We start from the raw sequence: 26,044 nt of genomic DNA on the forward strand, positions 1-26,044 counted from the left end.
AAAAATGAAAAAGTGAGTAAAAAGAGGGAGAACTGAAAAGAAAAATAACATGGCTGTTCAGTGGCAAGATTGTCATCAGATTTGTCGTTAGCAGTGCAATGGCTAAGGATCATGGTTTGAAATGGAGTGTGCTTTATAGTGTATTTTGCAGGTACTCACAATTGTCAAATATACATCAGGTGTTGATTGCTGTCATCCAACCAATAGCCACTCCCATATTTCAATACTGAACTGGCTTTGCGATGGACTCCCACAGTCATGAACTCACCGCTGATAAACTGCCAGTATGCCTGTGTTTTCTAAATATGGTCGGCAGTGATAGAGTACTCATCGCCAGCATTGGAGTCCGCTGCATCGGTTGTGGAATACAGCTGGCACAACGAAGTACACTCTGTTGACACTGATGGCGGGTGACCTGCCATCGGTCTAAATATGGCAGGGGGCCCGCTGCCAGCTTGACGGAGTTCTTGGGACCGCCGCGGTGGCGGTTTGGCGATAATACCATCAAGATCCAAACCAGTCCTTAAGTTGTTTGTGCTACACATTTCAGCAGTCTTTTGCACACAATGCACTCTGTACTTTGCTCAAGGCTGTCATTTATGTACCTGATATTCTAACACCTATTGCTGCTCCAGGCGCTCAGGAGTCAGTCCCTATTTTCTAGACATGTTAGCATGTCAGGCCTGTTCTTAGAACTCTGTATGAGTATGTGTATAAACAACACATAGGCCTAGTGGGGGCAGAGGGCATTCCAGTCATGGTCATTCTGGGACGCATATCATTACATTGACAAGCATTGCTGATCCTGATGCTGACTCTTCAGCATCCCAAGAGGATTGCCATCCAGACAACAGGCAGACCCTTGCTATCACATTCAGGTATGGGGTCAAGCTTACTCCCTTAAATCGAGACAGCCAGAAGGGTTACCACCATTGTTTGAAATGGGGACTCTAGTCTACCTGTCTAAGTAGGGACCCTCGCTCTAGTCAGGGTAAGGTAGTCAAACAACTAACACAACCCATGCTCATCCCCTTGGTAGCTTGACACAAGTAGCCGGGCTTATCTTAGACGCAATGTATAAAGTATTTGCGCAAACACATACAGTAACACAGTGAAAACACCACAAAGGATTCCACACAGGTATAGAAAAACAGCCCATATGTATCTAAATCAAACAAGACCAAAACATCAAAAATCCAACATACACAAAAAGAGATATCAAATTTTGAAGTAAAAACAGTCTTAATCCAGAAGAGTCAATGGATGTGTTGTTTTAGCACAAGGTACCTTGTATGCAGCAAAAATAAAGCTGCAGGGGCGAGGGTACGTTAGAAAAGCAAGGGATGCGTCAATTCCTTACTTGCAAATGAGGCAGTGTGTCGATTCTTTCTCTGCCGGGTGTGCGGTGTGTTGATTCTTTTCTCACAGAGAAGGGATGCGTCGATTTCCAGACAGGCAGCCTCGGTGATGTTGAAGTTTTGATGTCCAGAGATGCTCCATGGAAAATCTGGAAGCATGGTAATGATGAAGCCATGCTGAGCTGGTGATGCGATGATTTCTGCAGCAGGCGCTACATCAAATTTACAGCTGCGAGGCAGGTGCTGCATTGATTTTTCTGCTGCGCTGCTCGGGTGCGTAGATTCTCATTCAGGTTGGAGTGGCACTACTTAGAAAGTCGGGGGTCTCATCAATAAAGCCCAGGTGCTGACAGATGAAGTCTTTGATGTCCCTGGGACTTCATTACAAGAGGCAAGCTCAGTCCAAGCCCTTGGAAAAACTTCTCAAGCAGGATGCACTTCAAAGTCAAGTCTTTGTGCTCTCTAAGGCAGAAGCAGCAACTGCAGGCCAACCCAGCAAAGCACACACAGCAAAGGGGCAGTACTCCTCCTCACAGCTCTTCAGCTCTTCACCTTGGCAGAGGTTCCTCGTGATCCAGAAGTGTTCTAAAATTGTGTTTCAGCAGTCCAATACTTATACTCATTTCTGCCTGTGAAGTAGGCAATCTTCAAAGGAAATCTTTGCAGTGCACAAGACCCTGCGCTTTCCGTGCCCTTCCCAAGCCACACTCTAGGGTTTGGAGGCTGTATTGTGTGAAGACAGGCATAGCCTTTTCAAGTGCAGGTGCTCAGCTCCCTTTGTGTTACTGTCTAGAGTGTATTTACAAACAGCCCAACTGTCAGTCTGACCCAGACGTGGATTCGGCAGCCAAGCCAAGGCATAGAATGGTTAAGCAAGAACATGTCCACTTTCTAAAAGTGACATTTTCAAACTCACAACCTAAAAAACAACTTTACCAAAAGATGTATTTTTTAATTGTGAGCTCAGAGCCCCCAAACTCCATATCTCTATCTGCTCCCCCTGGGAAATTAAACTTAAAAGGTATTTAAAAGCAATCCCTATGTTACTCTATAGAAGAGAAAGGCCTTGCAATAGTGAAAAATGAATTTGGCAGTATTTCACTACCAGGACATGTAAAACACACCAGTGCATGTCCTACCTTTTAAATACACTGCACCCTGCCTATGGGGCTGCCTTGGGCCTAACTTCGGGGTGACTTATGTATAGTAAAAAGGAAGGTTTAGGCCTGGCAAGTGGGTGCATATGCCAGATCAAACTGGCAGTTCCAAACAGCCCATACAGACACTGCAGTGGCAGGTCTGACCCATGTTTATAGGGTTCCTCATGTGGGTGGCATAATCAGTGCTGCAGGCCCTGGGCACATCTAGTGCACTTTACTAGGGACTTACTAGTAAATAAAACATGCCAATCAGAGATAACCAATCATAATCACAATTTACACAGGGAGCACTTACACTTTGGCTTTGGTCAGCAGTGGTAAACTGCCCAGAGTACCAAAATCATGAAAAATGAAATCCAGCATAGAGTCAAAAATACAGGAAGCAGAGGCAAAAAGACAGGGGAAACCATGCCAAAGATGCCAGTTCTAGCAACCGCTATGCTCTCAAAATAGGCATAGAATGTAGGAAGGAATCTCTAGACTCTCTAGAACCATATAAAATAGTTGGGTTATTTATATTCTTTACACTGGTTGTAATGATGAGTACCGTACTATGTTGCCTTATTATCACAGCTCATACCTGTTATATGAGGATGCACCTCTTTCAATAAATGCATTGAAATCCAGTCTCCATCTTGTGTTCTACCCTGGCACGTGTGAGTCTCTGAGTAACTGAGTGAAAGGGGTGGAATCTGTTTATCATGACTTCCCTGAGGAGTCAGAGTGTCGGGTTCAGGTTGCCACTAATCACCTTCTTCTTCCTGAACCCAGAACCCAGAGTGACTCAAAGGGCTGTTTGGCTGTCCTTCTGATCTGAAGCCTCAGGGACGCAACAGGCTTCCAACTACCTTGCACCTACACCTGGTCTCTTCATTCTATTAGTCTATCCTACCAAGTGGTGCCACCCCAGTCCTGGACCTTTGAAAGTGGGCATAAGGTGCCCTGCAAGTCTGTGGATCCAGTGGAACTAACACATCTCCTCTGCTGCATTGTGCAAACCGGAGCAAAATGGTCTCATTGCCATGGCTGCATGGATTGATCCCGTTGCAAAGAGCCGCATTGCTTACGTAGCCCCATCAGAACCGCCACTGTGTGATGCATCCTTGGCACAGACCCTCACATCTGTCGTCAACAGCAGCCTTGATGATGATGCTGGACTCTGCATTGCATTCTTGCAGCTCTTTGGAACTGATGCATCACCCTGTCTGCACGCCATATCCTTGGTGCAGGACTTTGCATTGTAAGCCCAATCAACCAGATCCGCAAAAACAAGGCAGGTCCTCACATTGCGGCCTTGCCATATCTTGGAACCGATGCATTGTTTCGGCTGTGAGACACATCTTTGAGGCAGATTCTCACAACGCTCTGCAAACTAAGATTGAAGGTTTTCAGTGGGCCTAACTGGATCCCTGTGGCTGGACCATGCTCCATTGCGGTTGCCCTGATCTTCTGACTTTGTCCTAGTGCAGTGCAGCCTGATACCCACTGTTGGCATTTGTGCTTTTTGGTGCTATCTCAGTAAGGTCTTTATACTTTCATTTCTCTAGTTCTACTGATGTGATTGTTGTTTTGGTCTTGTTTTATTTATTTTAAAAAGTTCTATTGTTCTAACTTGGTGTGGGTTCCTTTTTGTGTGTTTTTTCACTGTATTACTGTTTGAAGTCTCGCACAAATGCTTTACACATTGCCTCCAGATTAAGCCTTCCTGGACGCAGTACGAGGAGCAAAGCTTTTTACAAAGGGAGGTCTTAGAGTTCCTCTCATCTTATTTGAATTGAGGCCAGACACAAATGGAAGACTGCCCTTCACATTCCCTTTAGGCCCTTTGAGTATTGTGCTATGCCATTTAGGCTTTGCTATGCCCTAGCAGTCTTTCAGCAATTCATGAACTTCATATTTTAATTCTTCATTCATTAGTTTTCTATCCAGATGACAGGTTGGTATTTTCCATGAATCCTAGTGATCATTCCAAACATGTAGAAGAGATCTTAAGTCACCTGAAAGACAACAACTTGGTGACCAAACAAGGACAGTGTGATTTGGCTGTGTACTCTGTCAAATACCTTGCCTATGTGATCTGCGCTGAAGGCCTTGCCATGGATACACGAAAGGTAAAGGCTATTCTACGACGGCCTTTTCCAACCAGCGTGAAAGAAGCTCAAAGATTCTGAGGCTTGGTGACCAACTATAACAAATTCATTAACAATTCTTCACAAAGTGTAGTTCTAATACATTTGTCTGCTCCAAGTAAACATTGGAACCAAGATGCCACCCTAGCCTTTAACAAGCTAAAAGAAAAGTTAATTATAACTGTCTTGAACTACCAAATACCTCCAAGCCTTTCATTCTTGAAACAGACATGTCAGATCGAGGTATCAGAGCTGTACTAACACAAAACCTCTGATAAGCTTGCACATCCTGTAGTCTTCTTTTCTAGGAAATATACACCAGCAGACTACAACTAGTCAGTTTTGGAGAGAGGACTGTCAGCAATTGAAGAATCATTCATAAATGGAGGCATTTTCTGTTAGGATCCCAACTCAAGGTATTGGTCTGCAATGACCACAGCAAAATGCAACAGGCAGAATTCAGGAATAGTCACCAAGCTCTTTGGGCATTCTTTTTTCAACTTACCTACACTCCTGGAACATCTAATATCATCACTGACAGTCTTTCCATATAATACCCAGAACGAAAAGAAATGGGGACCAGAGAAAAGATTATTTGTCCTAATGCCTTTGTGAATAAAAATTTGACCACTACTTTAATTTGATAAAATTCTTAAAAAGACTAAAATATCAACCTGTATTAGCTTTGCAAGTATGTTCCTTTCATAATTGTTACAAACAAGCTAATCTTTTAAAGAATAGATTGTTCATATCTTCCAAGAATCTTCAGAAACTGGCTTTTTAGCCATGTCATGACTCTATAATCTCTACTCATACAGGTATGGAGAGTACTGAAGAACTACTAGAGTGGAAGTTCTGGTGCCCTACCCCCGCATGAGGTATAGAAGAATGTGTAACTCCTTGTGAAATCTGTGCCCAGAAAAAGACTGAGAACATTGTGGGGTTCTTTTTAATCCCTGATTTGAAAACAAGACCTTGGGAATTAATCACTATCATTGTGACAGTCAATGCATTTACCAAGATGGCACTTCTCTGCTGTTCCAAAACTTCCTTCTACATCTGAATGGCAAAGAGTTTTTGCAATTATATTTTTAGACTTCATGGCTTCATGGCTTCAAGGCTTATCTCTCAAGATTTCTGATTGTGGGTCTCTATACATCTCATACACGCTTCAAAAAACTTGATATAGAAAGAACATTAATTTCGGGCAACAACCCACAGGCTAACAGACAAACTAAAAGGTTAAACAGAACTTTGAAATAATTTTGAGGTTTTATATTTCTGCAGGCCAGAATAACTAGAAATCCTTACTTCCAGCTGCATAATTCATTTATAATAATTCATTTCACAGAAATTTTCCTTTTTACTTGCATCAACTGGATTTCTCCCCAAACTTTTCAGAAATTTTAGAGGTTCAGGATTCTGTGCCTGCAGTTCAAGAAATCTTGTAAAATGTCAGTCACATCCCAAAGATTCTTCTTCTAAATCTATAAAGAACATAACTAAAGCAGGCCAATCGACATAGGTGATCATTACCAAATTATAAGATAGGTGTCAATGCAATGCAGACTTAATCCAGCTTCCTATCCATGATCCCTGGGTGTCAACTCAGTTTTAATTATCACTGTCTATTTAGTATATCTAGGATCATTAATTCAGTTACTTTTAGCCTTTCACTCCTTCCCCTGGAGATACATTGATCGCTTCATGTTTCCTTCTAAAGACCTTTTAAGAAATGGCAAAGCAATACCTGCCAAAGAAGAGTTATGGTGCATGGACAAGTTAAGTGTGAGGTACAGGGAATTTGTGCTTTCTGAATTTTATGAGGGAAAGTACAATATCTTATGTATTGGAAAGAATATCATCTTTGTGATCATTCTTGGGAATCAGCGGAAGTAGTTCACGCTCCTTGTCTCATTCGAAAATTCTTTAAAATAAAACTCAGTAAACCTGGATCTTCTTAGAGGGGGAAGATTGTCACCACCTACTTACTTGGCAGCTGATGGTATTCATGATTACTCACAGCCGAGGACTCCTATATTAGCCTGCTGGCATCTCAGAATCATTGCATGGCAAGAAATAGAATGCCTGCAGTGTCTGTCCACACTGCAGGCCATACTGAAAACTGTAGTGGAATATGGTTATTCCACACCAGGTTTTAGTTCTAAGAGAATAGGCTCTCTTTAATCCTTGTCAAAAAGAAAGTTCTAAAGCAAGGTGGTGGGCTATTCGTTTCTGTTTCTCTACAGGTTCACTTCTGGTTTTTTTTAGAATAAAAGGAGATCCGAGCACTTTCAACTTGCAATGTAATTAAGCTTGCTAGCCTGTTACTTCCTCATTGGACTTGTTGTTTCGCCATCTGCTCTTCTTGCTGATTAGCCTGCCTTTGTAAAATGTTTTTTCACAGCTACAGTTTCTTCCCTTCCATCTTGATTCTACTTTTTGTTGACCCTCCTGACTACCTGCTACAATATGGAGCCAGAGGCTGTATCACTAAGTGGGCTACCTTTTCTTCACTCCAAGAAGAGATTCCAGATGTCACACAGGAAATCACTGAACATACAAAAAGGTGTACACTGTTCCAAACGAAAAAATAATAACTAGGGGAACATTAAAGTTCAGGAGCAAGAGCACTCACACATCCAAGAGGATGTCATGCTTCATCATCGGGTAGCTCCTCGTCAGACCGACACTGCAATGTCTGACGGGCTCCCCGCAAGGGGGCTCTTTGCCAGAGATCTTTTTAGGTAGCAGCCGTGGTAGCGGACACTACAAGACCTGGTGTTAAGGTCAGGTGCTAATCCTGGCAGGAGAGTGAATGATAAAAATGGTTCCCAGTCCTAATGGAGCGAGTCAGTTTAATTAATCAATAGAATAAGACCGGGACCAAGATTAAAAACAGAAGGAAAGTGTAAACTGAGAAATAATGCTCAACCACTTTCTGCATGGTGCTGGAGCTTGGGGAGATTATCGTCAGGCTCCTAGGACATGGTCAACATGTTTCGCGTACAGTGGTCTAACAAGATCCTATGACGCTTCTTCAGGACCAAAACATAACAAGACTTCTCCTGTCTATATTACCGAAAGTTTGCAAAAATGTCAAACAAATCATGTAGTCACTTACATTGAAGTTCACTAATTGTCAAAACCTTTAATGGTCGCCCTAGAAAAATACAAATAAATCATTTTGATCAAAACACACGGAAAAATAAGGAAGGACACCCGTGACACAACAGTGTGTGGTAACCAGTCGTGTAAAAACATAATAAGACAATATGCTTACCATCCCTTGATACATGGGGGGCCCCTTGGGAAGTAGCATGCCGAAAGCGGTCACTACTAATAGAATGGTAAAGCAAACACAATGAATACAGTACAATCAATCAAAACCAAGACAGTCACATTCACTGCTAGAGGTCGGTTGATTAAAGTGATCATGAACACAAAGAACATTATTGGTCTATGTAACTCGGAAATTCAAACACAGACTCGTCACTAGCATTTGTGAAAGCTGGGAGAAATATAACAGTTTAACAGCAGGAGATATTTGAAAAAAGGCTTGGTGAGTACTGTAGCAGAGTGTGATAGTCTGCGGAATGATTTACAAAAGAAAAAACACACTGGCAAAGCGTGGTTATCCATAGGATATTGAGGAATTACCCCGACCTAAGTCTGTTAGTACTCTGTGATATGTCATTAATTGAGCTCATTGTGCGTCCCCAAAATAAATAAGTAAAAGAGAAAAGCGATAGACACGAAAAAGCGAGGCCACTTAATTAGTGGTGAGTACTGTAGCAGAGTGTGATAGTCTGCGGAATGATTTACAAAAGAAAAAACATACTGGCAAAGCGTAGTTATCCATAGGATATTGAGGAATTACCCCGACCTAAATCTGTTAGTACTCTGTGAGATGTCATTAATTGAGCTCATTGTTCGTCCCCAAAATAAATAAGTAAAAGAGAAAAGCGATAGACACGAACACGCGAGGCTACTTACTTAGTGGATGACGGCAGTCTGCAGGGAAACCTACCCTGACGTGCTTATCCGTATAGACAGCTGCCCGACTCAGTGCGAGTCTTTTAAAGGGAAGTTCCCCGGCAGAAATGGGAGAGGGTAGTAAAGACTGTAGAAGGACTACACTCCGGGAACTGCATCGGAGCGAGTCTTAGAAATAGAAGAAGGACGAGACGAAATTGCGGCGGCCATCTTTGGGAGCAGAGATATAGAAAACTAGAACAAGCATTACTCCAACAGCCTCGTGGGGGGTAGTAAAAACAAACAATGGACTAGAAACAACGGGGCCATCTTGGAATGGCTAGAACTGAATAGTGAGTTATGTCAGTTAATAAAATTAATGGTTTGAAGAGGGAAGCCGAAAGTGACCGCCCTAGTAGACAAAGAAATGGTATGGGCCACAGAGTAATACAAAGAATGGGGCTCCCTAAAACCATAGTCTGTCACAGTCAGTCCAAATAGGATTGAAAATAAAAATGAAAATCAAAATAAAAATAGATAGAAGACACTGAATACTCGGTGGTATATCCTTTTACAGGGGTTGATTAGGCGGACAATGTTGTCCAGGGAATGGCATCATTCAACCCATCCGTATCAGTATGTAGCTTGAAAACCCACCATTGTTCCAGTCTGAACAAGGAGTGCGGAGAGTCAGTAGTGATTCTTGGGGCGTCAAGTACGACCGAACTTAAATCATCAGGACTGTGGGGGGCGTCCAAGAAGTGTGCGCATAATTTTGTTGTGATGCGTCCACACCTGATGTTGCTCCTATGTTCGTTAATTCGTATTTTAACTGGTCTAGAGGTCATGCCTACATAGCGTAGCCCGCGCGGACACGTGATCATATAAATGCAATTTTTAGTGTTGCAATTCGTGTGTTTTGTCAGGTGCCATTGACCTATAGGTGCCAAATCTAAAGTTTTGTTGGGGCTAGTCAATTGACAGACATTGCAGTGTCCACAGGGATAATGTCCAATTACAGGTGGAAGATTCCAGAGTGTAGTTTGTGTCTGTGTTCGCGATGTGTCTTTTGGACGGGTATGGACTATCAGGTCTTTAATGTTTTTAGATCGTTTAAATGCAAATAGGGGCCTAGGAATGGTATTGCCCCCACTGTTAAGGATAGGCCACCTCTGATTAATCAGTTTTTTTATCTGGTTAGATAGTGGGGTGGAAGTAGACACACAGGTCAACCATCTATTCGTGACTCTAGTGTTAGTTTGAAGTAGAGAATCACGATTATTGTTCCTTGCTCTCTTACGAGCTCGGTTGATGACATGTTGGGGATAATGTAGTTCAAGGAGTTTTGTTTGAAGATCATCTGCTTGGGTACTGTACTCGTCGTAGTCGCAAGAATTGGCCAAACGGTAAGTTGTCACGGAGAGATTTAAGATGATGACTCTCGTACATAAGCAGGCTGTTGCGATCTGTTGGTTTATGGTAAGTACAGGTTAATAATTTACCCTGTTCAATTGTAATCAGTAGGTCCAAAAAATGAACCTCCTTATCCGACACCGTAGAAGTGAATTTCAAATATGGGTTTGGTGTGTTTACCCACTCAGTCAGTGAACTAGCTGTAGCCAAGGGGCCTTGCCATACAACCAAGATGTCGTCAATGTACCGACGCCACAATTTTATGTTATCAGTGAAAGGATTAGAAGCTAGCGAAATGAATTGTTTTTCAAAGTTATACATATAGAGGCATGCCAAGCTGGGAGCAAAGGTGCTTCCCATGCTAGTACCTCTAATCTGATGATAAAATTGATCTTCAAATCGAAAGAAATTTTCTTTCATTGCTAATGTGGCGCATTGCATGATAAATGCAATGGGTGATGTCAAATTGTCACTATTGCGCTGTAGTAGAGATTCCACTACCTGTAAAGTTGCATCTTGGGGTATATTAGTATAGAGAGCCTCCACGTCCATAGTAATTAGTGCATGGACATCTCCTGTGTTATTAATAGTCTCAATCAGATTTAATACGTCTTTAGTGTCTTGTAAATAAGTGGAGGAGCCCTTTACAAGTGGTTGTAGAAAGTGATCGCAGAAGATCGATAGGGGCTCGAGAATCAAACCAATCTCAGACACAATTGGTCGCCCCGGAGGGAATTGTGTTCCCTTGTGGATTTTAGGTAAGCAATAGAAATAGGGAGTTACCGGATTGGTTACATCTAGGAAAGAAGCTTCTTTTGGGGTGATCCATTCATTGTTGGATGCCTCTGAGATCATAACCCTTATCTGAGTTTGAAGTTTCGAGGTAGGGTCACGCGTAATCAAGGCGTAGTAGGTCTCATCCCCTAGCAAGCACAAACATTCCTTGCGCTAGTCGTCAGTGTTCATTATAACAATAGCGCCTCCCTTGTCAGCTTGTTTTATAACGACTGAATTATCGTTAGACAGGAAATCACTCCAAGAAGAGACTCCAGCTGTTGCACAGGAAACCTGCCCTAACACAACATAGTGTTCCCTTCTATTAAATATTTGTAATTTATTTCTTTATTTCTCATTATCTTACTCTTATCTCATCGATAATATTCTTATTTATTTACAAAAAATGCATCTGAAGTTTGTTCCTGCTTCTTCATGATTGAGAACACTATTTCCATTTAAGCTACAACTTTAAATGCAAAAATTTGCTTTCTGATAGAAGCATCATTTTGCAGAATTTTCTCATTTCATATCTTAATTTATCAATGCGAAACCAGGGCCTAAATCCATCGTCATCCTATTCCTTTAATACCCCAAAATACCAAGACAGTATTAGCATATTATTTGGGCACCTTAGCTCTCTCTTACACTTTGTCATTTATATTCGTAGACCCCTCACTTTGTACCTGATTCCAAATATTTGTCTCCCATCTGTGGTCAAATTTCAGCCACCTCTGTAGCAAGCCTTGTTTATAAAACCCTAATGATTACCTGCTAGTACGTCATTTCTTTTCCCAACATATAGATGTATTCATGGCCTGGACCACACAGAGTACTTCTTCCTATGTGTTGATTGTCTCTTAGGCTCAGTCCTGTTTCTAATTCAAATATAGGTACATTTTTTACAAAAGCACTTTAAATCCAAATACTCATTCAAGCTGCTCCTAGACATCACTTCAAAGCTATTGATCCAACATATTCACTTTTGGTGCAATCTTTTTTCCCTTTTCATCTTCTTTTGTCTTTAAAACTGTATTTGACTTATTAGATAGACTATCATTATCCTTAGATAGATTATCTGGGGATTACAACTTGGACATGCTGCTTGTGGGGACCCTTTTATTTGACTAGATTAAGATTCTTGTGAGCATCGATTATATACAACCTGAGGTTTTGCTGTTAACATATTTTTGCGTTTGCACCTTTTAATTTTTAACTGGTTCTACATCTTGCTCCACCTTGCACTTTAGCTGGAATTCCCAGTACAAGTGAATAACATTGACCGAAGCCTCCCTTTTTGTTAATAGACAGCTTAGTGCTCTAGTTTTTGGCTGGTGGAATGACGCAGACAAGACCCTTTAAACACGGGCTCACTGATGTGTTGGCTTGTCTAGGTAGATTATCTGTAGAAACTCTTTCATTTGATTTGATTAAATGTTGTTAGCATTGATTTTTTCTACCTCAGTTTTGCTGCTCAAAAACACATTCTGTTCAGTGGGGTGGATCGACAGAGAAGAACTAGCTGATCCACGCCGATCAACAGAGGAGTACTTGGTGATTCAAACCACCATTAACGCTAATACACAGATTAGTGCTCTAGTTTTCGGCTAGTTGGACGTCATCCTATAAAAACGGGCCCCAGTGTTTTCTAATAAGTCTTGGAACTAGCAGGTATGCCAAATACCTGGAAGCATACAATTTTGATTCCTATTTTGAAAAAATAGTTACCACAGAACCTAAGGACAGAGGAATCAAAATTGCCTGTGTCAACCCTAAGGTGACGGAGACTATCAGGTGATAGGAAATGTGCAGCCTATTTCCCTTTTGCCCTGCTAATACAAATTCTTGAGTTAACAGTGAATGATTAATTCTCACCATTTTGGTTTGTTTTGGGCCACAATACAGAGACAATTTTGGTCTCCATCCTAGATGACCTGAGTCTGCTGACTGACAAGGGCAATTCGTCTGCCTTAGTGGTATCAGATCTTAATGCTGCCTTCAACACGATCTCCCACAACCGCTTTGAAATTCAACAAGGAGATTTTCAATCAATTTTCAGGTCTGTGAACTAGTGGGTTTTGTGGCCCTGACACTCACCTGAAAACCAGGATTTCTTCAGGGGTGATGACTGTTCTCCTGACCTCCTGAGGCACCTCTCAGTGCTGCTGATTGTACCAAGAGCCCTGGCAGGTGCCCCAAAAGGAAAGGGGATTTGGAAAAAGAGAAAAAGAAACACTGCACTCCTTTTCACCAGGTCCAGCCGGGTGTGATTCTTTGGGTTATGGAGGACTGTCAGTGGAGCCCCTGGAAGTTGCTTTACTGTGATGAATTACAGTACTGGTGAAGCTATGTGCTATTAAGAGACTGTTTCACAACATTCAATAAAGCATGCACTGTTCTAATTAAACAGCATTCAAAAAGGCATGCACTGAACTCATTAAGTTTGTCTAATTTGGTTATCACAGCACATTCACCGGGTAATATCAGCAACTTGGCCCTCTCTCTTTTCTCAAGGATTAATATATACAAAAGGTAATGAAATCTGAAAGTCTCTAAACAGATTAGGAAGTTCTGCAAGTCTCTTTCATGGATTTGCACTTTCACATCAGGTTTTCTATGGTAAAACTACAACATAAAACGAGTTGCAATACCAAAAGCAAAAAACACTCACATATAGAGTTTTCCTAGCACTGAATTGCATAATCACTATTAACATAAGATGAATTGCAATAACAAAAGCTCACACATAAAGTAATCCTAGCACTGAATTGCGTAATCACTATTAGTACAAAAAATAAACAAGTGGAGGATAGTGAAGTTCTGTCACAGTTCCCAGTTACAAAACGAAAGTTGTCAAGGCCCCCGCGCTAAATCTATATTTCAACCCTCATCAAGGCCCCACTCATAAATCATGTCTGTGTCCTTAGAAGATGCCTTTCAAAGCCTCAAGAAGGCTAGAGTGCAATCAGTCTTAGATTTCAGCTTTCACCAAAAAATAATGCAACCATAATAAAATTCTACACAAACAGATTCCAGACAACATGCACCACTTAGCTAACAGAAGTGTGTTTTTTCCAGAAGATCTCTGCTGAGGCTCTTTGCTGCCAGCCAAGTCAGGAGAGCAACGGGTGGGGCCTGGAGGGAATTCCAGAGTGCAGAGGGGTTTCCTTGCCAGACAATAAGAAAGCCAAGCAGAGTCAAATGCACAGCAAGAGTGTTTATAGCCAGCATGACTCATGTTTTTGAAAACATGAGGCAGCTGCTCCTTTGAGACCTTGGGGGCATGGTGGTTGCCTGGCAACCAATAAACAAGTGAACCTGACACATTTAGAAGCACAAGGACTTGACACGGTCACATGTGTTCAACAAGCATTGGTGAAAATAACTCTATACAGTGCAACCAGCATTTGCTAACATCAAGTACATATCAAACATTGGCAATATCTATCCTGAAATGCAGACAGTACAATGACATTACAAGCAACCCAGTGGTGCTACATGCACATGATTAAAACAACGCTCCTGAGGATTGTGACAAATTAGGCAGAGTTGTTGGGTCCTGACAGCGGGTTCCTCAGGGGTACTCCTTAAACCATACTTTGTTTAATCTATATTTTCAATAGCTGGTGGGGTTTAATTCAGACTTTTGTTTTTATTTTTGCCTGCTATGCGGATAACACACAAATGCCGATCTCTGTGGACCAAAGGCATGGGGACACAGGTAAAACTTTTAATGAGTACATACAGGAGGTGACCATCTGGATGTTGGAGACTAATCAAAGTTAAAGTTGAGGCAACAGAATTACTGGTGATTGCTGGGGGAAAAGCCTCCTAATTTCCTATTGTATACATTTTGGCCTGTACAGGTGGGTTTCCCCTTCCCCAGTCCCTGGCGGCTGAGAATCAAGGGTTCAAATAGACCCAGAATTAACCCTATCTAAGTATGTGAGCAAGGGCTCTCCCATCTGCATCAACCTCATGAACGTGTGACATAAGATACTGTCTTTTCAACAATCCTTGGTGAACTCAATGCTCCGTTATTGTGATCTTTTGTTACTTTATTACACCTGGTGGTGATCGGAATTGGAACTGCATAGTTGACCTTGGACCTCCCTAATGTTCCTCAGCCTCCAAAGCAAGTAGATGACTGTGGACTGTGCTGGCTCCCTAAAGACAGTGTGTGGAATTTAAGGCCACATACCTGGTATTTGATGCATTTTACTCCTCGTGCCCTCATTGTTTAGGTGACAAAATCCAACCCTTTCATCGCTTCCAGGAGACTATGATCAGCTAATGCTCATCTACTGCTGGTCCATAGGTTTCAGAGGAAATAGGTGGGGAATGAGCAATTTTGGTGACTGCCAAGCTGTTGAATTCCTTACCCTTGGAACTTAGATTGCATAACAAAAAGAATTTCAAAAAGGCTTTTAAGACTTGGCTATTCCCCAAACATTAACTGACCTTCTTCTTCTCAAATAGTCTATTTGGATAGCTGCAGGATACCTGCAGCTTACCTCTTGAATGTTTACCTCTTGAATATTTATTCTCTGCCATTAAAGTGTACAGATTTATATTTATCTGAAGAATGCTGTCCTTTAAAAATTTAGAATATTTTTTATCAGTTTTTATCTCAGCCAACTTCTTGCATGGATATACATGTTTAGTATGCTATTCTTATCTTCTTTATCTTACTTTTCACAATAACTTTTAATTTTAGCAGTTACCTTTTGTTTATTTCCAGGGTTCCAGGAGATCCCTATGGGCTGCAGCATTTCTTTTGCCACCCATAGGGAGCTCAGACAATTCTTACACAGGACTGCCACTGCAGCCTGAGTGAAATAACGTTCAGGTTATTTCACAGCCATTTTACACTGCACTTAAGTAACTTATAAGTCACCTATATGTCTAACCCTCACTTAGTGAAGGTTAGGTGCAAAGTTACTTAGTGTGAGGGCACCCTGGCACTAGCCAAGGTGCCCCCACATTGTTCAGGGAAATTTCCACGGACTTTGTGAGTGCGGGGACACTATTACATGCGTGCACTACATATAGGGCAATACCTATATGTAGCGTCACCATGGTAACTCTGAACATGGCCATGTAACATGTCTAGGATCATGGAATTTTCACCCCAATACCATTGTGGTATTGGGGGACAATTCCTTGCATCCCCGGGTCTCCAGCATAGAGCCCGGGTACTGCCAAACTAACTTTCCAGGGTTTTCTCTGCAGCTACCACTGCTGCCAATCCTCAGACAGGTTTCCGCCCCCCTGGGCCTGGGCCGCCCAGTCCCAGGAAGGCAGAACAAAGGATTCCTTCTAGAGAGGGTGTTACACCCTCTCCCTTTGGAAATAGGTGTGAAAGGGCCTGAGAGGAGTAGCCTCTCCTGGCCTCTGGAAATGCTTTGAAGGGCACAGATGGTGCCCCCCCTTGCGTAAGCCAGTCTACAATGGTTCAGGGATCCCCCAGCCCTGCTCTGGCGTGAAACTGGACAAAGGAAAGGGGAGTGACCACTCCCCTGACCAGCACCTCCCAGGGGTGATGCCCAGAGCTCCTCCAGTGTGTCCCAGACCTCTACCATCTTGGATGCAGAGATGTGGGGGCACAATGGACAGCTCTGATTGGCCAGTGCCAGCAGGTGATGTCAGAGACCCCTCCTGATAGGTGCTTACCTTTATCTGTAGCCAATCCTCCTCTGAGGGCTATTTAGGGTCTCTCCTGTGGGTATCTCACCAGATAACAAGTGCAAGAGCTCACCAGAGTTTCTCTTCACTTCCCTCTTTGACTTCTGCCAAGGATCGACCGCTGACTGCTCCGGGATGCCTGCAAAACTGCAACAAAGTAGCAAGAAGACTACCAGCATCATTGTAGCGCCTCATCCTGACGGCTTTCTCGACTGTTTCCTGGTGGTGCATGCTCTGAATGGCTGTCTGCCTTCACCCTGCACTGGAACGCAGGAAGAAATCTCCTGTGGGTCGACGGAATCTTCCCCCTGCTAACGCAGGCACCAAACTTCTCCATCACCAGTCCTCTGGGTCCCCTCTCATCTTGACGAGTGTGGTCCCTGGAACACAGGAGCTGGATCCAAGTGTCCCTGACAGTCCAGTGGTCCTTCTGTCCAAATTTGGTGGAGGTAAGTCCTTGCCTCCCCACGCCAGACAGTAATCCTGTGTACTGCGTGAACTGCAGCTGCTCGGGCTTCTGTACACTTCTGCAAGACTTACTTCATGCACAGCCTAGCCCAGGTCCCCAGCACTCTGTCCTGCATTGCCCAACTCGCTGAGTTGGACTCCGACTCCGTGGGACCCTCTTTTGTTGTGCTGAGTTGACCGTCATGCTCAGATCTTATGGACACCTATTCAGGTGCTTCTGCGGGTGCTGCCTGCTTCTGCATGAGCTCTCTGTGTTGCTGAGCACCCCTTCTGTCTCCTCCTCCCAGGGGCGACCTCCTGGTCCTTCCTGGGCCATGGCAGCACAAAAAACCTTCAACCTCGACTCTTGCAGCTAGCAAGGCTTGTTTGCAGTCTTTCTGCGTGGAAACAACTCTGCATCCTCCAGCACTTCATGGGACATCTTCTGAGCTAAGGAGAAGTTCCTGTCACCTTCCGTTGTTGCAGAATCTTTGGCTTCTTCCACCCGGAGGCAGCCCTTTTGCACCTTCATCTGGGGTTTAGTGGGCTCCTGCCCCCCCTGGATACTTGCGTGACTCTTGGACTTTGTCCCCTTCCTTTACAGGTCCTCAGGTCCAAGAATCCATCTTCAGTGCTTTGCAGTCAGTTGTTGTCCTTGCAGAATCCCCCATCTCGACTTTACTGTCTTTCTGGGGTAGTAGGGCAACTTTACTCCTACTTTTCAGGGTCTTGGGGTGGGGTATCGTGGACACCCTTAGTGTTTTCTTATACTCCCAGTGACCCTCTACACACTACACTAGGCCTGGGGCCTATTCGTGGTTTGCGTTCCACTTTTGGAGTCTATGGTTTGTGTTGCCCCTAGGCCTAATGTCTCTTATTGTATTCTATTGTGTCCTACAGTGTTTGCACTACTTTTCTAACTGTTTACTTACCTGATTTTGGCTTGTGTCTGTATTTTACTTACCTCCTAAGGGAGTATATCCTCTGAGATACTTTTGGCATATTGTCACTAAAATAAAGTACATTTATTTTTAGTAACTCTGAGTATTGTGTTTTCTTATGATATAGTGCTAAGTGATGTAAGTGGTATAGTAGGGGCTTTGCATGTCTCCTAGTTCAGCCTAAGCTGCTCTGCTATAGCTACCTCTATCAGCCTAAGCTGCTAGAACACCTCTAATCTACTAATAAGGGATAACTGGACCTGGCACAAGGTGTAAGTACTACAAGGTACCCACTATAAGCCAGGCCAGCCTCCTACAAAGCAAGAGAGAGAAAAACATGAAACTGCAAAAGAAGGAGGAAGATAAAGATGGAAAACATTACCAAAGGGTAAAAGCAGGGGTGCAAGAGAACCTGCAAGAGTAACATAAAGATGCACAGAGCACCTTGTGGTGGAATAAAGAGGCATGAAGTGGAATCAAGACTTTGCAGCCTTAGTATTCCACAATCCAAACATCCTTCAGTGCCAGCTGTGGTCAGGATAAAATATGCAAGGATACTTAGGGGTCCCTTCCAAGTTCCAAAGACTGACCAATCAGACAAGGCAGAGCAGTATGGCGAATTAGCTTGAGTTCTGTGGGGAATTTTGACCTGGTGGAAAAACTCATTTTAGGACAGCAAACTACAAGCTCTAGGGGCTGTCCAAGATTGGTTTCATAGTATCAGACCTGCTCAAGCCATCTGTGGCGGAACAATCTGGGGCTTTAAAATTCTATGTTTGCTCTCAACCAGGAGAAAGGAATATATCAATTACCAATCACTGCTCTTCATATATTCCAAACACTGAGGGGAATATTGACTAAAAGTTGTTAATCTGACAAGGACACATGACTCCAAATAGACTGTTAGATTTGTAGTTTGGAATCATACTTTGTAAATCTTAAACTTAATTGTGTGAATGTTAATTCAAAAATGCATACACTGGGAGCCTTCTTGAAGTGACTCAGACCTCCTGCATCTACTACATTTGCACCAAGGACACATCTTTGATATTTTTCTTATGATATGTCTGAAATAAAATATGACTAGCTGAAAGGAATTATAGGCAGTTTTTGCTGCACAGTTGGCATACTGCCTCTAATGTTTGAGACAGAACAAAGCGCAAACTAGCACTCAAGTGTGTCAATGGATGATCGTGATCTCCCACGAGGTTGCACCCTAAACTTTGATTAGTTGGGAAAGACTCCCTCTGAAAAGAAGCCCACTATTAAAAAATGTAAAGTGTTTAAAGTGGTTGAGCAAGGACACCTATTACCCTTTATCATAAGAACGTTACACAGGGAGGACATAATTTAACTAGACCAAAGTATTAAGTCATGTTGGTGTGTCATATATCCATGTATTTGCTTTCTTCACTAGTCTTCAGTACATGATTTCCACAGAGACTTTACACATACAACTATTCATTGCACAAAATGTTAACTCTGGTACTTGTTACAGTTTGTTCAAATGTACAGTGTTCACATTCTATTTTAGTGCCAGAGGTGCCGGACAGGTAAGAAACTAAGGCCAATATTTATACTTTTTTAGCACTGCATTTGTGTAAATTTTATGTCAAGACCGGAGGCTCCTATTATGCGTTTCTTTTCTTGCTTTATTTAATGAGCAGCAGTCAAGAAACTACAAATCCCATAAGGCTTAACATCTGTAGCCAATGGGATTAAAAAGATAGTTCAAAACACACAGAACCAATAGTAATTACGATATGGCATTATGACGTCACTTGACTGCAAGCAGCCCTCTTTTCTTGCTGCTGCAGTCGAGATAAGTCGCATTTTCTTTTCTCCTTGTTAATACATTATCTGATATTTTAATGCTGTTGGTTTGTAAATATACTGTATTTTGGCCTTTGTCATGTTAGACGGCAAGTTGCCGCATGTTTATATCCGACTCCGACCACTCGTCAACTGTATTTTTGTTGTTTGGAGCTGAGCCCGTCAGCTCTCAATTTATTTCTGAATTTCAGCACGCGTCGCGTGCGTTCCGCTTTTAGGCATTCCTTTCATGCCTTTCCAGCTCACGGCAACTGCCGTCTGTTTACATTTCTTCCGGCCCTCTCTCAGAGGGTTTCCAGCCGTGCGCTCCAGCTGACGCCGGCTTTGTTTACTTTAGACGCACGGCGCGCGCGTTCAAAAATTCCGAACATTCTTTTGCCTCAGGCAGCAACCGTCACTCGGTTTGCTCCTGAGGCAGAGATGTTGTATATCAGAGCGCTTCTAACGGCATTCTTCTTTATTATCTAGAGCAACTTTAGTGGCTTCTTTTAGACCAGGGTTATTTTATTAACCCTTTCTAGTCCCTCTGCTTTCAAAAAGACTCCGTTTTTTCTCGCTTTTGGTCTCCTGACTTTTCAAAATTAATTTTTTCAATTCTATTTTATTTCTACATATTTTACTGTCTTTAAAGACATAATGGAACCTGGCAATTCCTCTATGGAACAGAGTGTTTCCTCTGAACTGGAAGACATGAGACATGAACTTTGTGATTTCATCAGAAGCTCTGTCCATCAGGCAGTTTCTTCCTCATTACAAAAATTATCAAAAAATCTGGAGAATAGCCTTTCTAACTTAATTTCCAAATCGGCCCAGACTGCGGGGGAATGCAGTACGCGTCCACCAGCGAAGCCAGATATGGGGACGCATATGGAAAGTGAGTCCTTCTCACGTATGCCAGAGGACGCGGTTCCTCACAAGGCTCCTGCCAAGGAGTATAACAATATGGCGCCAAAATCTTCTCTAAAACGAAAATCTAAAGAACGCAATGTTCTCCCGGTTATTTCTCCAGTTATTCAAGATACAGACGAAGATATGCCTGATGTAGATTCAGATTCTTATTTATCTGATAAAGACGATGATGAGTCCTTTTCCATTCCTCCAAAGAAACCAAAAATAACCTCTGCTACCCCTTCTCTCTTTGACTCAGAGGGTTTTCCTATGTTCGATCCCTCTCAAATTCATCATCCCAATTCCACGGAGTGGTTTCCAGCGGACCATGTGGGTCGTTATGTGGCACAAAAACTATTTTCTCCACTAGACAAACAAACCAGGTCTAAATTAAAGTCTGAATGTCCTCGTCCCGTACTTTCCAACAAAGCCACTATCACTCCTACTATTGATGAACAAATGTTGACTTTCTTCACCAAACAAGGCAAGGACCCGCGCAAGGGCGTAGATAAAGCTTGGTCCTCTTGCCAAGATAAACTCTTAGATATTACTGGGCCTCTTACTAGAATTTTCGATCTTGTGGAATCAGCCAGACTAGACGGGTCCTTTCTGGACCCAGAAGAGTTATCTTTATGGACTCAGCGTTGTTTCTGCCTTTTGGGAAATGCAAATTCTTCCTTTATTCACGAGAGACGTAAAGGTCTACTTATTAAACTTGATCCCAAACTCGTCAAATTGGCAACCGTTCAACCTCAGTTCCAATCGGATGGACAGCTTTTTGGAGACTCCTTTATCAAGGACCTCGGCAAATATGTTGCTACTTTCACCTCGTTAACCAAAGCCCAACAGTCCATGAGAAAAATGTTTCACCAGCGGGTTTTTGCCAGGGCCAGTAGAGGCAGGGGTCGCTTTACTGGCCGCGGATTCACCAATCAAGGCTCCAGAGGTTATTACAGCTCATATCAGCAAGACTTTAGACCTCAGTTCTACCCCCAACGTGGCAGAGGATACCGTGCCAGGTCGACCAGACATTCCAGAGCCACCAACCCAACAGGTAAGCCTCTTTGTCGATTCTTTCCCGACAGGAGGTCGTATTTCCCATTTTCTGTCAAATTGGCATGCAATAACAAAAGATGCTTGGGTGTTAAACACAGTTCTAGGTTACAAAATAGAACTTTATTCTACTCCTGTCCAAACTTTTTTCCAACCTCCTCCCCAATTTTCTACAGAAATGGTTCATCTAATTTCCCTAGAGGTAGACACATTGTTACGCAAACAAGCGATTGCGCCCACTCTTCCCCTTCCTTCAGGTTTTATCAGCCCAATTTTTCTTGTCCAAAAGAAAAACAAAAAGATGCGTCCAGTCATCAATCTAAAACATTTCAACCGGTTTGTAGTATACCGGCATTTCAAAATGGAAACAATCCTCCATCTCAGAGATATTCTCCTCCAGAACGACTGGATGGTCAGATTGGATCTACGGGACGCTTACTTAGTCGTTCCGGTTCATCCAGAATACAGAAAATTTCTCCAATTCCAATGGTTAGACAAAATGTATCACTTTACCTCTCTGCCCTTCGGTCTATCGTCGGCCCCATGGTGCTTCACAAAACTCATGAAACCCGTGGTAGCTTTTCTAAGAGCTCAAGGGATAAGATTATTAATTTATTTAGACGATATCCTCATACTAAGTCAATCGCCTCAGACTCTCATACTCCACCTGCAAACGACTTGCTCTCTGTTGGAGCAATTGGGTTTCATAATAAACAGAGAAAAATCCCTTCTTATCCCTTCCCAAGTCGTAGAATTTCTAGGGTTTCAAATCAATTCCCTCTCAGCGACCCTTCTTCTACCATCGTCAAAAATAAAATCCATAAAATCAGAAATTCTGCAAATTCTCCGAAATTCCCTCATTTCCCTCCGAACTCTAGCCCGAGTTGTAGGTCTTCTCTCCTCCTCCATCCAAGCAATCTTTCCGGGTCCCCTTCATTATCGTGCCCTTCAAAGATTAAAGATTCAACACCTGAGAAAGGGGCTTTCGTATTCCGATCTCGTTCCTTTGGACATAGAGTCTCGCACGGAGCTTCAATGGTGGATAGACCATTTAGCTGCTTGGAACGGGAGAAGTATTTTTCCATCAGCCCCAGATCTTGTGTTAGAATCCGATGCAAGTCATCAAGGCTGGGGGGCCCGCTGTGGACCCATCTCGACTGGAGGTACATGGTCAAGCGAGGAGTCCAAATTGCACATCAATTGTTTAGAGATGCTTGCAGGCTCCTTTGCAATCAGAAGTCTTGCAAAGAACAAAGTGCATTGTGCAATCCTGCTCAGGATGGACAACATATCTGCAGTCAGATATATAAACCATCTTGGGGGCACACGATCCAAACCTTTGGCAGATCTAGCCAAGAGCTTTTGGGAGTTTTGCCTCTCAAACCATCTTTCGGTACATGCAGAGTATCTTCCTGGGACTCTCAACACAGTGGCGGATTGGCATTCTCGTCACCTTCGAGACTCCAGCGATTGGAGACTTCATCCTTCCGTGTTTCACAGCATTCAATCCTTATGGGGCCCTTTCTCCATAGACCTTTTTGCATCCCGACTCAACACACAACTTCCCCAATTTTACAGCTGGCGCCCAGATCCCTTAGCCTTAGCATCAGATGCTTTCTCTCAAGACTGGTCGTTTTCCCTCAACTATGCCTTTCCTCCTTTCATAATGATCAACAGGGTTCTGGCTCAGGCCAGACGTCAACACGCCTCTCTCTCTCTTATCGTCCCGTTTTGGCAATCTCAAATTTGGTTCCCCACTCTTTTAGAAATGTCAATAGATTTTCCCTTGCTAATTCCATCCTTTCCGGATCTGCTGCTAGACCCTCTTCACCGTGCTCACCCCCTTATTCTGAACAATATCCTAACCTTATCCGCTTGGAAAATATCAGGAATCCCCAGTCTTCCCCTGTCATTTCGGCAGAAGCTTCCCATTACATCTCAAACTCCTGGGCCCCAGGCACCAAAAAAGCCTATAAGGCGGCCTGGTCTCTATGGGATTGCTGGTGTGTGGGAAGACAAATTGATCCCTTTTCAGCAGATGTTATTTTTGTCGTAAATTTTCTAGCCTCGGAAGCTAGCAAAGGTAAAGCATTTCGCACTATCAATCTTTACAGATCTGCTATCTCTTCCAACCATATTCATGTTCACGGGAAACCAGTAGGCGAGCACCCGTTGGTCTGTAAATTATTGAAGGGAGTAAAATTTTCTAAACCTCCGTTACCAAAATACAACCACTTGTGGGATGTTAATATTGTTTTGAAATATTTGATTGCATTACCAGATAATTCAAGTTTATCATTAAAGCTTTTATCTGCTAAATTAACAATGTTATTATGTTTAGTTTCTATTAAACGGTTATCAGATGTTAAGGCTTTGGACGTCTCCAGCCGTCAATTCACCCCGTCGGGTGTGTTGTTTTCGGTTGTAAGACGTACTAAGACGAATTTGTCATCAGTCTTTTATCCCTATTTTCCGCTTCAACCAAAATTGTGTGTAGGACAATGTCTCAAAGTCTATGAGCATAGAACCGCAGATTTGAGAACATCCTCCTCCCAACTTCTCATATCTTTCAGAAAACCCCATAACCCTGTTTCTTCTGCTACACTAGCACGTTGGGTAAGACTGATTATTTCCTTGGCTGGTATTGATGTTTCCAAGTTTGGAGCTCATTCCTCTAGGGGGGCTATGGCTTCCAAAGCCTTTTGGACGGGTTCCCGTTTGGAGGATATTCTAAAATCTGCGGATTGGTCCAATGATAATACTTTTAAAGTGTTTTATTGCAAACCAATTGATAATGCTTCTTTCAACGTGATTAATATGCTTTAAACTCGCATAATAGGAGCCTCCGGTCTTGACATAAAATGTAGATTTTCCTAGTTTATGACGGAAAGTCTTAATTTTATTAAAGACACGGAGGCGAGTATTATCCCACCTCTTGTATAACTTTGTTTTCCCTCCCTTTCTCTAGTTCCGGCTTCAACCACTCAGACAACGTCCTAATCAGATCCCGTCAGGTCATCCAAACATTTCGTTCCCTTCAGGACTTGGATCATCCCTGTCGGTTTGGCCGGACCACCCTCGCTTCTGCAAGCTCCTGGACTTTTTCTCTGATGTTTTTGCTTTCCTCATGGCTCTGTTTATTCTTTGCTTGTTATTTCCTTTGATTCACAGTTAACTGACTTCATTTGCAAGAAAAGAGGGCTGCTTGCAGTCAAGTGACGTCATAATGCCATATCGTAATTACTATTGGTTCTGTGTGTTTTGAACTATCTTTTTAATCCCATTGGCTACAGATGTTAAGCCTTATGGGATTTGTAGTTTCTTGACTGCTGCTCATTAAATAAAGCAAGAAAAGAAACGCATAATACTCGCCTCCGTGTCTTTAATAAAATTAAGACTTTCCGTCATAAACTAGGAAAATCTACATTTTTGATGCAGAAGTGGCGGAAACTCACAAAATATGATTGTATTTTGTAAGTTTCGTAAAAAATTATGCAAATGCGGCACAAAAAAAGTATAAATATAGGCCTAAATAGCTTACGAAATGCAATGAAGATATAAAGGCATGGATGTCCAGATAATGGTATACCAAAAATGTAAGATTGATTTTACTAATCATCAACAAAATGCTGAGAAAAGGAATAGGAAAAATTAGGATTAAAATAGGTTTAAACGAAGCGTGGCTTGGCGCTGTAAGAAGATGGCCACCTTCATCGGAGCTCCATGACCACTAAGAGAGCAGAGAGAGCCGGCTTGCGTTCCTGTGAATATTTTATTACTTCTGAAGAGAGGAAAAGTTAGGAGAATATGCCTGGGCAGCATTATTCCCCTTAAAATGAAGTGAAAGGTATTTTTTATGCCTTATTTGAATGACTTACATCATCTGAGGAATTTATTGCGACCGCCATTTTGTTTTTTATTTTTCACCTCACAATTTCATTTTTTGCTTTATTCATCACAGTCTGTGAGTTTCTTTTTTCACTTTTTGGTTTAAAAGTGTATATTTATGCTCTCTATTCATCATATTTTGCTTTTTGGAAGATTTGGTCCAGTTTAATGTGTATTTTGGACTACTCTCTTTTGTGAGATGGTCCTCACTTCATAAAATATATGTTTTACTATATATTGGGCAGAAGTATATATCTTTGCTTATGGGCAGATCTAGGAAACTTCAATTGACTAACAACAAAGTACAGAGCAAGAAAAGTTCTGAAAATATTCCTTTGTCAAACTCATTTGCTCCTTTGTCAAATATGGAGAATGCGGGGGCTATTACTTTCGATGCTACACTCTCAACACCTGTTTCTCCTTCTACTGTTATTAATAAAGTATCATCCAAGCTTCCAGTAACAGTTTCGACGTCCATGAATAAGAGAGCTAAAAAGGAT

The 26,044-nt window shown here is 42.4% G+C and overlaps 1 protein-coding gene across 1 annotated transcript; it reads left to right on the forward strand.

Annotated features, from left to right (window-relative positions):
• The first annotated feature begins 20,519 nt into the window (after positions 1-20,519).
• Positions 20,520-25,021, forward strand: LOC138248588 (uncharacterized). The gene is made up of 2 exons (XM_069202289.1): positions 20,520-21,657; positions 24,625-25,021. Exons 1-2 carry the CDS (start codon positions 20,571-20,573, stop codon positions 24,654-24,656), a joined length of 1,119 nt encoding a protein of 372 aa, XP_069058390.1. The 5' UTR covers positions 20,520-20,570; the 3' UTR covers positions 24,657-25,021.
• The last annotated feature ends 1,023 nt before the right edge of the window (positions 25,022-26,044 follow it).

This window comes from Pleurodeles waltl, chromosome 1_2 (assembly GCF_031143425.1).
Source record: "Pleurodeles waltl isolate 20211129_DDA chromosome 1_2, aPleWal1.hap1.20221129, whole genome shotgun sequence".
Lineage (NCBI taxonomy): Eukaryota > Metazoa > Chordata > Amphibia > Caudata > Salamandridae > Pleurodeles > Pleurodeles waltl.